The sequence below is a fragment of the Taeniopygia guttata genome, chromosome 8 (assembly GCF_048771995.1).
Source record: "Taeniopygia guttata chromosome 8, bTaeGut7.mat, whole genome shotgun sequence".
Classification (NCBI taxonomy): domain Eukaryota; kingdom Metazoa; phylum Chordata; class Aves; order Passeriformes; family Estrildidae; genus Taeniopygia; species Taeniopygia guttata.
Window position 1 is genome coordinate 17,762,570 of NC_133033.1, and position 16,440 is coordinate 17,779,009.

At 36.7% G+C, this 16,440-nt stretch overlaps 1 protein-coding gene across 8 annotated transcripts in view; it reads left to right on the forward strand.

Moving 5' to 3' along the window:
• The window catches only part of PTBP2 (polypyrimidine tract binding protein 2), a 46,850-nt gene extending 40,492 nt beyond the window's left edge, over nt 1-6,358 (forward strand). For 3 of the 8 annotated variants that reach the window (XM_030279226.4, XM_002190402.7, XM_041717790.2), the window contains 6 exons: nt 1,728-1,882; nt 3,290-3,323; nt 3,767-3,859; nt 4,246-4,462; nt 4,565-4,642; nt 4,779-6,358. In XM_030279226.4, coding sequence (XP_030135086.2) covers nt 1,728-1,882; nt 3,290-3,323; nt 3,767-3,859; nt 4,246-4,462; nt 4,565-4,642; nt 4,779-4,911 — 710 coding nt within the window. In that variant the 3' untranslated portion in view covers nt 4,912-6,358. The remainder of the gene's footprint in view (nt 1-1,727; nt 1,883-3,289; nt 3,324-3,766; nt 3,860-4,245; nt 4,463-4,564; nt 4,643-4,778) is intronic. The other 5 variants (XM_030279227.4, XM_012575202.5, XM_030279228.4 and 2 more) reach the window with 3 other exon arrangements.
• The last annotated feature ends 10,082 nt before the right edge of the window (nt 6,359-16,440 follow it).

Genomic DNA, 16,440 nt, shown 5'->3' on the forward strand with positions numbered 1-16,440 from the left:
ACATATTGATCAAATAGATGGTCTAGCCTGCATGTATTATCACTCATTCATCTGCTACATCCTCACCTGTGAGGAATATTCAATGTGTGTTAATGTTTTTTGAAAGAAGGAGTGGACGAAACTACTAGTGGACGAAATTAGTTGTTTTCAAGTGAATGATCAGAGGCAATATTTTTTCTTCTGTTTTTTACCTCACATATGAAACAATACATATAGTCTCCCTCCTCTTCACCCTCCCCAAAAAAATGTTACAGATGTCACAGAAAAGAGATTTGGATAAACAGCAGCTGTATTATACTGAACCACAACAAACAAAATATTTTATATAAGAACTACTTAAAACAGCAAATACTGATATACGCTACTCACAATTTAGATATTTGTTTAATATTACAGTTGCAAATACAGTATTGTGCTTAGGGCTCACACAGCTTTATCCCTTGCTATCATTGCTGGCATTCTTTTTTAGCACTTTCCACTAGTGCCCCTTTTTGAGATTCTTGCTGACAATTTCGAAGGATACTAATTGAAAGTACTTTTAGGAATGGTGTTTAATTAGTCATTGTTTTTTTACTTCTTCTTTGGAACCAAAGAGTGTCCTTGGGAGAGTCTGATGCTATGAAGAATTTTGCCTTTTAAAGTATGAGTTACTTGGCTGTGATGTGCCCAGCTATGGAAAGAGCCATAAAAACTTCACTAGTCTTCTTTAGATTCCTTTATTCCTAAAAATGCTGGACTGGCTTAAAGTTTCTAAGGTTAGGGAGAGATATCTAGACATACTAGAAGACTAGATACACTCTAGTAAGACCTGGTATGCTTGACATTTTCTAAACTTAAGTGATTGCTATTAGCCTAGTATAAAATGTATTTCTTCCAGGTGGGGATCTGTCAGGCTTTACTGTCCTGGAAAAATATTTTGATACAACAGTACTCTTTTACTGAATCCTGCATGACGTACAAATGACAGTGTTGATTAAATACAATAAAGCTGTTCCTATATAAACTATGTATAGTTCAAATGTATCACAAGAACCTTTCCTTAATCTTGGGAGTAGCGCATTCAACTCATACCCCAGTGACCTGAGCAGACAAAACCAGCCTTTCTCTGTGGGGGCTGAGTTTCCTTGAAGAAGAAGTAAAGGCACAAAGAAATTTTAGCTGAGGCTTTTTCAGAGAACTGGATTACTAAAGCCACAGAGCATGTTGAATGTTGAATTTAGAGGGTTGCCTCCCCACCTCATGCTAAGGCTGTGAGAGATGTGTAAACCTCTTCACGTGGCCAGCTGCACTTTTGGGGATTTAGTCAAACACCAAATTGAAGTGAGGAATATCTCTCAAATAATGATGGGAAATAAGGATGTAATGATACAGAGAGCACAATTAGTGTTTATTCTTACTGATTTAATCAACATTTACTTTAGACCATCTTGATAAACTAGACACTTCAAGCGTTTTGGAGTACAGTGGAAACAGTTTTGCTGCACAAAAATGGTTATTTGAATAGAAAATACTTTTTATACCTCATAACTTTGCAAACTTGATCTGAAAAAATTTTCTACATTTCTCTTACGTTAATTTACCAGCCAATTTCACAACCCTTTGGGTGACTTTACAGTGGCATTGTCTACTTTGTAGAGTGGTGTATACAGCCCTAGTACTGATACAGGAACTTTGTATCTAAAATGACTTGTGTGTGTTTCGTAAAATATGCTTTATTTTAAAATTAGGGCTTCCTGTTGCAGCTGTTCCAGGAGCTCTGAGTCCTTTGGCTATTCCAAATGCTGCTGCTGCAGCTGCTGCTGCTGCTGCTGGTCGTGTGGGAATGCCTGGAGTTTCAGCTGGTGGCAATACAGTCCTCCTGGTTAGCAATTTAAATGAAGAGGTAAGTGAAACAATTTTACCTTTTTTTCCCCCTCTCTTTAGTCACACTTCATTTGTCAGTATTTTATAATTTCTTTGCATTTGGCCTCTTACATTTGGATTTTAAGCTCAAAGTATTTTTGCTGTTTTTTTAATAATCCCCAAAGTTTATTTTAAAGCCATTGTTAAATACATTTTTGTTCCTAGGTAGCTAACAACTTAAAATATCCTTTGACAGTTAGCTACCTACTTTTTCTAAGAATAATTTGGTAACTTCTTCATGTTTGAATACCAACTATTCTTTCTTTTGTAGCTGTAATCATGTAAACTAGAATTTCTGTTTTGTTTCTAATTGTTTGCTGTTTCATTTCATGCTTGTATCTCACATTTTTGAGTCTTAATTTATGTGAACTACTCTAACACATTTTTCTTTGAAGGTTCTCCCAAAGATCTTGACGAGGCACTCTTCCAGTCTCTCTTAGTAATTTTTTTTCTTTGCAGTTACTCATTTGTCTAAAAAAAAAAGTGGTGGCAAAGCATTTTCACCTTAACTGTATCTTTCTTGCTAACTCTGAAAGCTAAAGGGATTAATTTAGTTTTGCATTTTTACTGTCCTTTACATTTATTTTGATGGCTGTGAAAGCTGGTATGAAATGTGGGAAGTTTGTATCAGTCTAGCTGTTCCATTTTTAACTGGCCTCTGTCACTGTAAATCATTAAGCTTTTTTTATCATCTAGTACTATTTTGTCATCCACAGTCTTGCATGTTAAAATGTTTCAGATCAGAGTGCCATTTTGAAAGCTATTTTGCCTGCATTTCATAACCAGCCATGCTTACGCATTTAAAGTTTAAATTTTAAAATTTCTATTGCATGCTTTTTTAATTTATTTTCATGTTGAGATTAAATGCTGTAGTTTACTCTTGATATGAATGTACTTTACCCATATTTGTCTTGGGTGACTACATTTTGCTCAGTTTTTCTTGTACAGTACATAAACCAACCATTTTCTGACCAAATTCCTACATTTCCTATGTACTGACCTATATTTTATTTTTTTTTGTTCCCCACTTCCTTATTTTTTTTTCTTCTGCATTGCTGTATTCCCTCCCCCATTTCATCCTTTTCCCTGTGTGTTCAACCTCCCTTTCCTTGTCTTTACCCAAATTCCCATCCCCTTCCCTGTCTTACCCTTCTCCTTGTCTTTGTCCACGTTCCCTGTCTTCATTCCCTATGTTCATGCTTCTGTGCTTGAACAAAATGTTCCTCGGACCAACTTGCCCCAATTAACCGCCTTGAAACCATGATCCATGACCACCTCACCATTCTGCGGGATCCACCCTTCGTTATGGATGATCTGTTCATCTCCGCTCTTCCTCGACTCTTCTCTCTTCTTGTCTTACGCTGCTTGCTCTTCTCTCCTTCTAAAGATGGTTACGCCCCAAAGTCTGTTTACCCTCTTCGGTATGTTATTGTTAGCACTATACTTTTATTATTGATTTGGTTTTGTTTTTATGGTTTTTGTTTGGTTGGTTTTTTTGTTTCACCTTAATTCTTATTTGTAGCTAGCACTTTGGCTTAAAATTGAATAGTAAATCTTTTGCTATTTTTCTTTTGCTGTTTAAGTCTCTCCATAGACACAGATTTTCTTTTAATGCATGCTAATATATTTTGCATGGTCTTTAATTTTATATCATTCACATAGCTTTGAGGGTTTATCAGAAATTATTCTTTTCAAAATTCACTATTCAAAATCTTTATCTCCTTTATTCATTTGTGAGTGTGTTGAGTTTGAGCGAGTGATCTTGTTGCTGTCTGAATGTTCCATTGATATGTCAATATATATTACTTAGGTGGCTGGCTTTAAAATGAACTTTTTCTTTTGGGTTACTTTTGACTTTGGAAAGGTGTTTATGGTGATGTGCAGCGTGTGAAGATTTTATACAATAAGAAAGATAGTGCTCTTATACAGATGGCTGATGGAAACCAGTCACAGCTGGGTAAGAATAGTTTTCTGTTTATATTCTCATTAGTCTAAGTACTTGGAAATTAGGCTGTGTAAGATCAGGTGAACTAAATTTGCTTATATTTGTCAGTCTGTTTCTTATCTTGGTTATCCACCAGATCCAAAATCTTTTTGCATGCACTTGTGTTCCAGAAGGTCTGCACTTAAATGAATACCCTAAATGAATTCAGCAGCTGAATCAAATATGATCCCTGAATAAAATTAAATATTGACAAAGAGTGTCTGCAGACCTAGTTCTTGATTCTAGTCCTTTAGCACACTGACCCTTTGATTTGCTTGAGTGTTTTTCTTCTTTGCATGTGTGATGTACCACAAGGTGTTGAAAAGTAGCACTCAATTGAGTAAACTTGTCTTTTTCAGCCATGAGCCATCTTAATGGACAAAAAATGTATGGAAAGATTATTCGGGTTACCCTTTCTAAACATCAGTCAGTACAACTACCTCGAGAGGGACTTGATGACCAAGGGCTGACTAAAGATTTTGGTAATTCACCTTTGCACCGCTTCAAGAAACCTGGTTCAAAAAACTTTCAAAATATATTCCCTCCTTCTGCAACACTTCATCTGTCCAATATTCCGTAAGTGTTCACTGTCAGTAATCTGATAATAGGTGTGTGAATCACAGCACACTGAACTGACTAATGATTTCCTGCTTATGCTTATTTTCTTCCTGTCTGTAGACCATCAGTAGCAGAAGAGGATCTACGCACATTGTTTGCTAACACTGGAGGCACTGTGAAAGCATTTAAATTTTTTCAGTAAGTAACTGTTCTGCACATAGCTCTAAAAAAAAGAGTTCTGCAGCACATCTTAAGAAAAAGTATATATCAAATAGCAAACATTAGGAGCAACCCCTGCAGTGTTCAAGTTCCTAATTCCATTATTTTGTTTCAGAAGAGATCACAAGATGGCACTTCTTCAGATGTCAACAGTAGAAGAAGCTATTCAGGCTTTGATTGATCTTCACAATTACAATCTGGGAGAAAGTCACCATCTGAGAGTTTCTTTTTCTAAGTCAACTATTTAAAAAGGCAGATAGAGAAGGAAGGTGTATTGCATTGTTTGGTGTTGTCACCTTTTGACTGTTCAGGAAAGTGGGGACCAGAGTTTGTCTTCTGTTTTTTTTTTTTCATGCTGTTACCATTCCTTGTTTTAAAAAAAGTAATTGAAAAAAAGGCAGTGATGTTAACTGCTTTTCAACTGTTCAACTGTTGTTTAGATAAACCATTGTTTTGTTTAAAAGATTTCAAGTTAATACTACATTTTTTCAACTTAGTTGACGTACGTGCCTTAAAAAGGAAAATTAGTACTGCTGGAATTGCATAACTAGTAAAAAACAAATTTGGTTGTCTGGGGCACATTGTTACACGATAATTTAAATATGTTTAGGCAGGGGTGTGTAAAAAGGTTAAGTTTTTATTTTCTCCTGCTTGATAGATTTCTTTATCTGCTGGCTTGTCTCTTTATTTTTCTTTTTAATTGGACAAGATGCATTATGCTGAAAGAGTAAAATTCTTTTATTTGATTTTTGCTACTTTTTGCTATGTGTTCTTTTTAAAAAAAAAGCCTTTTATATTTCATTGTTCTGGTCTAGATTCAGTTATGAATGTAGGCATTAGTTAAAATTAACAAGGTGCAGAATATTAATTTCTTAAAGGACAAAAAGTGACTTCTGTGACTTTGAGCCCTATGTGAAAAGCATTGTGGAATCTTAACCTTTTTGTACACACTCTTGTGGGATGTATCATATAAATGTCAGCACTAAGTAATGTCTTGTTTGTGGCTGAATATTTTTCGTAGATGTTTTTGAAGTTGACATGACTTACGTGCATTTCAATATATATTGCCATCTTTAGTTTGTAATTAAGATATGGAATATGGTTGTGGATTTCTGAGCATGTACAGACTGGTCAAGCTAGTTCAGGAAATGGTGCATGTATTTTTCAATGATGAAGAAAGTTTGCTGCAAATGCTTGCAGGAAATTTTGTGGCAGTTTTCTAAAACTGACAACCAGGTGGGACCAAAGTTTATGTGCCTTTAGTCTTAATTTACCTTGCATTGTAATATTCAGTTTTAATAAATCTCTTCAAAATATTTTGTATTTAGAAATTGATCTGACTTTACTATAAACATGGCTCAGAATCTGCAGATCCAGTTAATTTGAAAGCAGTTCACTGACAGTCTGAACTGTTACCTTGATTCTGTTTAAATGACCAATACTTTTTGAAATTGATGTACTTAGTTTCAAGATTCATAGATTCTGTTATCTATGTAGAAAAAAAAGTCATGTATATTTTCTATTAGTTGAGTTTTTACATCTTTAGAATTGTAAAATTCAGTATAGTTTGGAAGTGGCACAATTAAAAATTAATTTTCTAACAAAGTTGGGAGGTTTGATGGTTGTTTAATTTCATTTTGTGTGTACTCTGCTTACCTCTGTAGCATGCTCAATAAACACTTCTGTAGCTCTGTATTCACCTTTTCTGTCTTTCTCTGCTGCTTTCTATCTCTTCTCTTCTTTGTTTTTCACTTCTACTGTGCTTCTAAATTCATGTTATTCTCTGCCAGGGTGGGAAAAGCATAATATTATTATTACTATTACGGCTTTTTACCGTAAATCTGATGCTGTGAAAAATACCAACTCTTTATTTTCAGTTAGTGACCCCTTTGCAGGCATATGTGCAAATCAAACATTTCCCACCCTGTTATAACTTACTGCTTTAAAGACATAACTTTTATTGTAGTTTGTTAGCTCTCTCTTTCTATCTTTTTAGTTTTTAAGCAGATTTATGCACTAATAGATCTCTCAGGTCTGCCATGCTCTCTTGCTGCAAGTTTCATCTTTCATTTTTTTTGTGTGTGCTAAAGATTTTCTACTAATCATACAGTGCGCTCATGGGTGAAAGTAACAAAGGATTTCACTTGAGATCTGTGGACCATGCATGTCTGAGGACAGGATACTTCACCTTTTCAGAGTCATGGGTTCAAATGAATATTAGAACAGTTTGGGCACTTCAGTAGTTTTTCTGCTTATTACTTTGGTTGTTGTGGGGTTTTTTTCCCTTTCAGTTAGAAATAGGATTTTACACAGTTGCCTTTTAAGAGTAGCTGAATTATCCTGAAGCATTTGGTAAAAGCTGTCAGCGTTCAAATCAAAGCATTTTTCAGTCACTTTCCAGTACAACCACTGTAGGTACATTGATGTCAGAATACTTTGTGAACTGATGTGTTCCTTTGGGTGGCTTTCAAATCAGTAAATAGCTATCAGCTTTTGAAGGTTGTCGTATAATGTAGGGGCTTGCATTAATCTTAATACGTTAAATAAAATATGTTTAATCAGAATTACACCCAATACATGATTTAAGTTCTACTCCAGGTACTGCAGTGATCACCCAGTCTGAAGTGCTGATAGACTCCTATTCATCATACTCAAATTTGTAAATCAGCATCTGTTTACAACTTGAGCACCCAAATGCACAGATGTGACTATTTCCAGTGATTTGAGCAGTAGTTAAAGGTCTGACTGAGCTGATCTGTTATGTTTTTCATTTGTACAATATGATGTCCCATATTTTCCTAAAATTAGTGTGTCAGATTTCCTTTTGTGTATCAGAATGTGCTTGTGTGTTTCAACTAGAAATGTGGCTTGAAATTTGCCATTCTGTGTGTTCAGCTTGTGCTGAATGATTTCCACTCTAAAACATGTATCAGATAGCGTACAATGATTGCTATATGTGTAATTCTGAAACAACTGTAAACATCTGCACTGTCTGATTATGTACAAAAGTAGGGGTTTATAAAAGGGTAGCTTACATTCTTCTTGCTAGGCTTCTTTCCTTAGAAAGAAGTTTCTGTACTTTTCTCATTTTGAAACTTTCTGTGGCAAAAATCTCAAGGGAAAGAGTATATATTGGCTTTGACTTGTTATAAATTCATCAGCTTTTATTATGAGGCTATATTTGTATCAGCTAAAATTAAAAGTAATGACAGTCATAATTGTCATGAAAGCATTTTTTATTAATCTGAAGAAAATCACTGTTCAGTTATGGATACTTAGTCTTTAAAGTGGTATCTCTTCAGAAAATACAGACTTAGTAATATCCTAACTCCTAGAACTTTCAAAAACTTGTTTTTCATGAGATGGTAATGCATTTTGTATAGCAATTTGTACATTTTTGTTGTTATAAAAATGTAAATAAGTTTATGTATTTTTAGCTCTTCAGAATGTGAAAAGCATCACTTTTATTAAAATTTTACTAAAAATAAGATTCATGAATAACTTCTTACAGTCCACGGAATGTGAGTTTTCAGATTGTTAGTAAAACTTTACCCTAGGCATGGTGATTCTTCAAAATCAGTTTCATAGTTTAAAAATAATTCTGGTATTTTGTCAGAGGACAGTTGCTGATTTTTATTTCTTCGTGAACCATTACATTTTTCTCTGGTGGAGCAATGAAATTGGTTGGAGAAGTCCAAAAATTACCTTTGATCAGGTAATGTTGAGTGGCAAATACAGTATGTAAGTGAAAGAAACCAAAACCTTATAGCATTCTAGCTAGACACTGGGGGAAAACCTCAAAGCTAAGTGAATACACTTAGAAGTATTTCTGTATATTGTGATTTAACGTGTTATGAAAGGCACCTTTGCTCTGCAGGAGTAACAGTTCACACAACTATTTGTAGCTTGCCATTTTTAATGTTTTATATTAAGAATTGGTTTTATAAGCCATTTTACAAAACCAGTTTCTTTGATTTTTTGTAAGTTTCCTTATGTTTTCTAGTATCTTACAGCATGACAAGATTAATAAGATCCTACTGTCTGCAGGATTTAAGGCACTGTGATTTCAAACTCTAGTTTACTCCAGATAATTTGTCTAATTCTGTGCTTAGATAACATGTACTTCTGTTAGAACATTAGAAAACAAATTGTGGGTTTTTTGCCAACAGGAATGTAAATCCACTGAAGTTCCATCTCAAGAAATGGTTTTCCTAATATCAAATGTGTTACAGTGAGCAAGGCTGCTCAAAAGGTTTGACTGCGTTAGGTAGGGATGAGGCTGAAGTCCTTGTTCTGTTCCAGACTCTGAGACAACCTTAAATTCAGTTTTGTTGAGGTGAACAAATTTTCTTTTCAATAATTAGGCAGAATACTCAATGTTTTGTAGTCCTGGTGTGTGTAGAAAGGGATATAAATATATATATGCATAAATTTATATATTAATATATTTATAAAAATGATAAATAAATATTTTTGTATATTTATTTATACATTCATGAACAAATAGATGTGGACATCTGCAATATTTCTTACCTTCCTGGTTTCTTGGGCACCTGAGCAGCTGCAGTCTGCTACTGTGATTCCAGCCATACAGAGGATAAGAAGAAAGAATATGTAGGATTTGGCATGGTGTTTTCTACTTAATGGGCCTTGGGAAAGTTAGTCAGTCCATAGACTACAGTAATCTTAACTATAGGGAATGATAAACCAATAATTATTCTGTTAGTGCATTGGCTTGATAGAGCCAGTGACAAAGTTCCTGCCTTGCTGTGGAATTAGAGGCCACAATAATGCAGCTGTAAAGAATTTCTTTACCTTATTTTTTCCTTTAATAATTTATTTAGTATCACATAATCTGAGTATTTTGGGGTTTGAAATTCTTTCCAGTGTATGTGTTTGGTCTTTGAGGATGGTTAACAAAATGAGATTGGTGATTTTCTCCTTCACCGTAAAATTTTACAGCTTGCTATATCTGTTTTTTTCTGAATTGAGTTTCCCTCTGATCAACAAACTAAATTTGGAAGAGGGTTACATTGCTTTGTTTTTTCAAAGTTTACAGCATGTGATGTTTAAAATCTGTTCTTTCTTGATTAGTTCTGCAGGCAGGCAGCAAAGGAAAAGTGAAGAACTTTTTTTCCTTGGGAAAAAATGTTAATTAAATGCAGATTGACTTAAATGTCTCAAAAAACTTAGCTGAAGCTAGCGCTGCTATTACAGGAGAGTTCTGCATGTTCTATGAGTTTTAGCCCGGTTTCATTGGGAAATGCAGTGTGTGTAATTGCGCCATCTCTGTGTGAATGTGCTGTTCCCGAGATAAGCCTGTCTCTTCCTTGTCATGCCTGTCCCTTTGGTTGCCTTCCTGGCAGGCAGAGGGGATGAAGGTCTCCATAGTAAGGCATTTCTGTTTCTATCCTAGTGAGTATTTGGCTTGCTAGGTCCAAGTCCTTGCTTTCAGTCCTACAGGCGAGGGGAGGATCAGGTGCCTTATCTGTCGTTTGCTGGGACTTCTCAAACAGGCACGGAGCTGCCTCTCTCCCTCTTAATGGGCAGGAGCTGGTGAGGTTGCCAGCATGGTGGGGCCTGGGGGTGCTGGGTACAGGACATGAGCAGTGAAATGGAAGGGATAGTTTGCAGGAGGAGCTGAGTATTGGACAGAGGAGCATGGAGTATATTTCAGTTGTTTCATGCATAAATATATGTGAAAAATTATTGACAAGGTGAGACATGTTGGCTGAATAACTCTAGGGGTATTTTACAAACCAGTCTGAAAAAAAGTAGTCCAACTTATGAACTAAATGTGATGTATTTTCACTTCAGCTCAACAGGTAGAGGAGTGTCAGAGCTTAGCACTTGCCTGCAGACTGCTGTGGAAGCTGGTTTTCCTAGGATGAGTACTTACCATCCCTGGAAGCCAGCAAGACTGAAAGCCTGAAGCCTCTAGCTCTAAGTTAGGCTACATGTCAGGGTAGTTTAGGATGATTGACACTGATGGCTGGCCAAAGAGCTAGATAAAGTGAGCTAGTGGGATCCAGGAAGAGATGTTTTAGAGGAGTCATCAAGTGACACATGAGGACTGGCATTTTTTGATGAAAAATAGAAACTGTAAAATTTCTGACTGTCTGTATTCCATGGCAGGTTGAACCAGAGTCCTTTGGGCTAACCCTATTCCCCCTAGTTCCTTAATGCCCGGGGCTTATCTCTGACAGCATCAACACTCTTTGAAGATCTCAGCTGAAATCATGCTGGACTAGTTGTTCTTCTCTGAAGCAAGAAAGTTTTCTTGGCAGCTACATCTGACAAGCACCAGTGATTTATTGCATGTGGTGGGTACCAGACTTTCCGTGCTAAAACAATGGCAATCCATTGCTAGTAGAGAGTCCTGGTGCTCTGTCAACAAAGTACTCCTTTCATCATGCTGTGCTTTGTTGTCTAAACATTAACCTTCAGATATTGACTTAGATAACTTGAGTGAGCTTTTTGTGAATGTTTATCTTTCAAAATGAGGGAGCTTTCGTTTTTTTCCTCTTTTTAGAGAGAGGGAGATTTTCCTATTGATTGCAGAAAATAAACGAGAGGTTGCCATTTCCCAGTTCTTAAGCAAATTTTGGTTTACCTCAACCATTTTGTGCAGAAACGTGTCTAACATGTTTAAGCTCTGATGGCAGAAGTCACATAACCTCCTCAGTCTGTATCACTGCTCCTAGACTTCAAGGAAAAAATGATCTTGACCTAAATCTTTTGCTGCAATTGAAAAGTCTGCTTTTGTTTGTAGAAAGTGGTCATTTTCAAGTTCCTCTTAGATGGAAGATGGAGCCAAACCTCGTCTTCTTTCAAGAGTAGTTACATTAAAATACCTGGTTAATAGTAGATAACCTTTTCCTGTTGGTGGCTCTTCACTCAAAATATCAGAGGTGTTTGTGGCACCATCCTGTTACAATTGAAAAAATTCTACTTTTAATTAGAGAATGGTAACAACAAGCAGTTCTGCACTGCTGTGGATGAACTGTAAATAGGTTTTTTCCTGCAGGTGCCATACCTTGCTTGAGCACATGTACAGCAAGTCCTGGTCCACCAAGGCATGTGCTGTCATTTGTGGCAATGGAAGAATTGCCACATCACCACCCATTATTGTTGGCAAGTGACTGTTGCTCAACAAAACTGAAGTCTGTAAAGTGCAAGTGATCAATATTAACATTTATTTGTGACTTTCTTAAGGATACCTGTAAATCTTTAAAAGTAGTTTGCTTTTCAAAGCAAACAGGTAAAGTATCTAAACTTTTTTCATAGGAATGTAGATTGTTGGTTTGTATAAGCTATGATCTATAAATTTTTACACAGATCTTCTGAATAAGTTGCCCTAAGGAAAGGGATTCCACATTTCATTTAATTTCTAATTTCAGCTTTTGCATGTTTTGAGCCAGTTAAAAACTTGGATTTTTGCTGATCTGAAACATACACATCATTTTTCAGTCCACAGCAGCTTCCTCAATTTCTGAAGATGGGAATTCTGTAAAACATAGCTTTTTTCCAGGGTGATTTCAAACAACATACATTCTGTACTCCTGCATAGCTAAAGAAAGATACAAAGATTCTTCCTATGCTGGGAGCAGTTATCCAGCTGCCTTTTGGGCTTATAACTGCTTGGTAAGCTTCCAGACAGATGTACTGGAAAGGAGATACATTGTGCTTGGTGTACCTGGACAGCAGTACAAACCCTAAACTTCCCTCGGCAAGCCTTGAAGCAAACCCTGGTTATCTGCTGCAGCTGTTGGGTTCCTAGGAATTCAGGCCTTGCAGATCAGCACTTCTGAGATCCTTAGGTAACAATAGCAGGTTGCATCCATGATCTCAGAACTTTCGGGGTGAGTTCTGTAGAGTGAGATTAGGGCTCTCTGTGCTTCAGGCTCTTGGTTTAAGACACTGAGTAGCCCTGGAAAAATCTGGGAACCCTTCAGTCTGTTTGGAGAAAGTTCCCTCATAAGATGTCATTAGATATTGAAAGTTATATTCATTTCAGCTTCACTTAGGATTTAGCAACCTGCTTAAATCCTGAGTAACCAACATCCTTGTAACACTCCAAGACAAGCTCTTAAAATGCATATTTTTTTTAAAATTATATTTGGAACCTAATGTTATGCTCTGAATAATGCTTTTGTAATTAAAATGTTATATTTTTCAGTCCCCTATTGTGTATTTCTGTAGTAAATGTTACTTACATTTATTTTAGCAGAATTTAATAGAGGTCAATGTAGAAGTTGGTGAACTTAAAGGAAGATTACCAGTTGGAATAATAGGCATTAGTTTTCTGTGCTGGAAAAAACAAGTCCAGGCTTCTGGCACTTAGAAGGTGGTATCTAGGCAACTGCCACTGAAGGCCAACATCCTCTCTGGTGCAGACGTATGCTCTGCCAAAACCATGTTCCCAGGGAGAAGAGAAAGTTCATCCAGATGTAGTGACTGAGTATGCCAAGAAAATGAAACTGAGGACAAATCCTGTAAATACTGAACTGCTACACAAGAACTTCAACTCCCTAGAGATGAGACAAGTAGCCGAAAGCTTCCTCTGCACACACCATGTGAAAGGTGGTTACTACAGGGCACGTGTCCTGAAGCTGTACCCTCTCTCAGCTGGTTTCAGCCTATATCCTAGCACTCCTTTTTATAAGACTGCTTCTTCTTCCTTTTCCAATTTCAAAAAGGGATCTGTAAGTTTTTCAGTTGCAGTGTTTTCAGATTTTTTTTAAATCTGTCAAGCAGCACTATGCAGATGAGCTGTGTGTTGCTGAGGCCAGGTGTCATTCGCTTAAAACTGGAAATAATATAAGACACTGAACATAGCTGAGACTTCATTTTTACAGATTAATAGTTGTCACAAATATTGCTCTGATCTTTGGGCTGCCTTAATCTATAGTAAAAAATCTCCTGTTGAGTAAGTATTTATATATCAAGTTGCCTTTCTCTGTCAGGAAACGGAATACCTGTTTGCCACTACTCTATTGTTCAGAGACATTAACAACTCTTTCTACTGATAAGGGGCTGATGTTTTAAACTGGTTGATTTATATTAGTTATCAGGTTTGTTACAGACTTCCTTATTCTTCTGTGTTTGGCAATTTTAGAAGTGGTAAAGTGTCAAAATATCTTACACTTGTTAGCATTTAAGCACCTTCTTTTGCAACCATTTCAAGCAGTAAGGAAGATGGAACAGTTACAAGTTTCAAATATTTTGGATGTCAGCTTTGTTCCAAATTTGGATTTAAGATACTTAATGCCTGTAAAATTGCAACTGGATTTTTAAAGTCTAATGTACAGCTGCCTGATTCCTTGTACAAAATGTGATTAAAGATTTAGCTACGCACAACAGACACATAACTTTAAATATATTGGTACTAATAATGTAACCTATTTCTCTCTCCTATCCCTTGGTTAACATGGCTGTCAAGGATGGGAGGTGCCAAATGCTCCTCTTGCACTGCATGAAGTAGCCAGGAATCGTTCAGGAGGTGCTTTCACTTTATAGCTGGGCTGTTATTAAGGCTTGCTGCTATTCAAGGGATTAGTTCTGCTCCTGCCACGCTTGCTTGGGGTCTTCTGCCAGCTCTGATGCCTCTCTTCTTGCCCTTCATCTGCATGATTCAACCTGCTAAACTGACAGCATCCCTAACAAAAAAGTCAAACTTCTTCCTTGTCTTCTCCCTCTCCTCTTTTTGGTATTAGTTTTTGCCCATTGGTGGACTGAACCTGGTCACTGAATGGTTACAGAAATACTAAAGGAGATGGAGCATACTCCTGGGAGGAGGGGGGAAAACAACTCTGCCTGTTTCAACAGAAGTCAGACATCAGCTAAAATGTAACAAAATCTCATATTTTGAACGTTTTAGCTGAGATAGTTGTTCCAGCCCTAAAGGCTGGAACTGTCATAGATTTTAGATAAAGGTGGAAATACTGAGTTACTCTAGGACTTCAGATAATAAACACCTTGATATTTATCGGCCTAAGTGCCCATATGGATCTCTTTAATTTCTAGACATTAATAATTACTAAAATAGTGTATATTACACAGAGTTGCAACATAAATTAACATAATAAACACATCACTTTATAACAGCCGCTTATGAAATAGTCTGGCACACACTGCCAAATAAGTGGATTACATCAGCTTCATGGGCTATGTGAAATGTTTTGCTCAAGTAACGTTATTTAACTTCTTAACTTCTCTTTTTACTTTCCATCATTGAAAAATGTAAAAAATACTTGTAATTATGCATTAATGATGCATTAATGATCTCTGGATGCTGTTTATTTTGCATAGTTTTTTTTTTTTTTTTTTGGGGGGGGGGTGTGGGTTGTGCTTTTTTCCCCTACCTTTTGCCTATTATGCCTCTTTTGTTGTGTTTCTATCATTGCTGCTTTAGGTCCAAGCAGGATTCACCAGGCACAGCTCTTTTGAAGTCTTTGATTATTATCTGTGTGGGATTTTCCTGTTCTGTTTCCAGACACGCTCTTTTGAAACAATGTGTTAGTTCCTTGTTAATCATGCTTAGAATTATGTTTGCTTTTAAATGATAGATGTCATAAGTTTCTTAAAGCAAAGCTTCTTTTTGACTTTGAGGTGTCAGATATGTTGTAAAGGCCATAAGAATTCTCAAATAAACACTTCTGATTTTTGCCTTATCACTGTAGCATAAGAGAAAGACAAAAAAATGCTGCTTCATGAGCCAGGGTTTTACTGCTTTATGGTGACAGATAATGGTAATATTTACTACTTACGAGCCATGCACATAAATCTACATATTTATGTAGTAATGAATACAGTAAAATATTGTGGCATTCCTACTTAGAACATAATTGCCATGTATATTAACACAGATCTGGATGTCATAGAAAGTGAGCCAAAAATAAATTTTTTACCAAATTGATTCAGTACTATGGGATTATTTTAAGAAGCTGTAATAAGGGATGTTCTTGAGGAATAGACTGATATATTTCTGTTTATATGTAATGACAATATAAAGGTGATAAGCAGTGTCATTCTTACAGCTGATTACATGCTGCAAAGGTAGCTGTAGATCTTGTACTAAAATTCTGATGTGTATTAATAGCTCTGTTCTTTAGAGTCAAAGCAGATAGAAAATTGAATTAGAAAAAGTTCTGCTAGACTTGGTTTACTCTTTTCTAAAACTTTGCATGTCTCTTCCACCTTGCTCTATCATGTCTCCTTTTCCATTTTCAATTTATCTCAGCCTAGATACACCAAACCTTAAATGAAATGAGTGTTTTTCTTTTCTCTACCTTAACGCCTGCCTGTCATCACACCACCTGCCCCAAGTTTGGAGCATTTGCATTGTTTACGTGGTTGGTTTTGAAAGCTGCTCTCGTGATCTGTTCTCCATCCAGCATTGCGCCCTTGTACCTTATTCCCCTGATGTTGCTGCCTCCTTGTTGTCTGTGCACCACCCTTCCCCCGTGAATGATCCCCACGCTCTTGCTGTGGACTCCCTTTGCTTGTTGAGGTGTAATGGTGCTGTGGCAAGCCCAGCACCCAAATGCTCTTGTCGGCCCTCTGCAGGTGTGAGCATGCTGGGAACTCTTGGGTTTGGGAGCAGTTTCAGGAACTCCTTGTCTTCTCCAGCCACAACTGACCTTGGGAGGACTTGATGGTTGTAAACCTGAGCACAGAGAGCGCTGCCTTGTGACGTGCCATCTTCATCCTTCACGTACTGTGTATGGAGCGCTGGCCCAGGAGACCTCACCTACAAGTGCATCAGAGACTGTGCA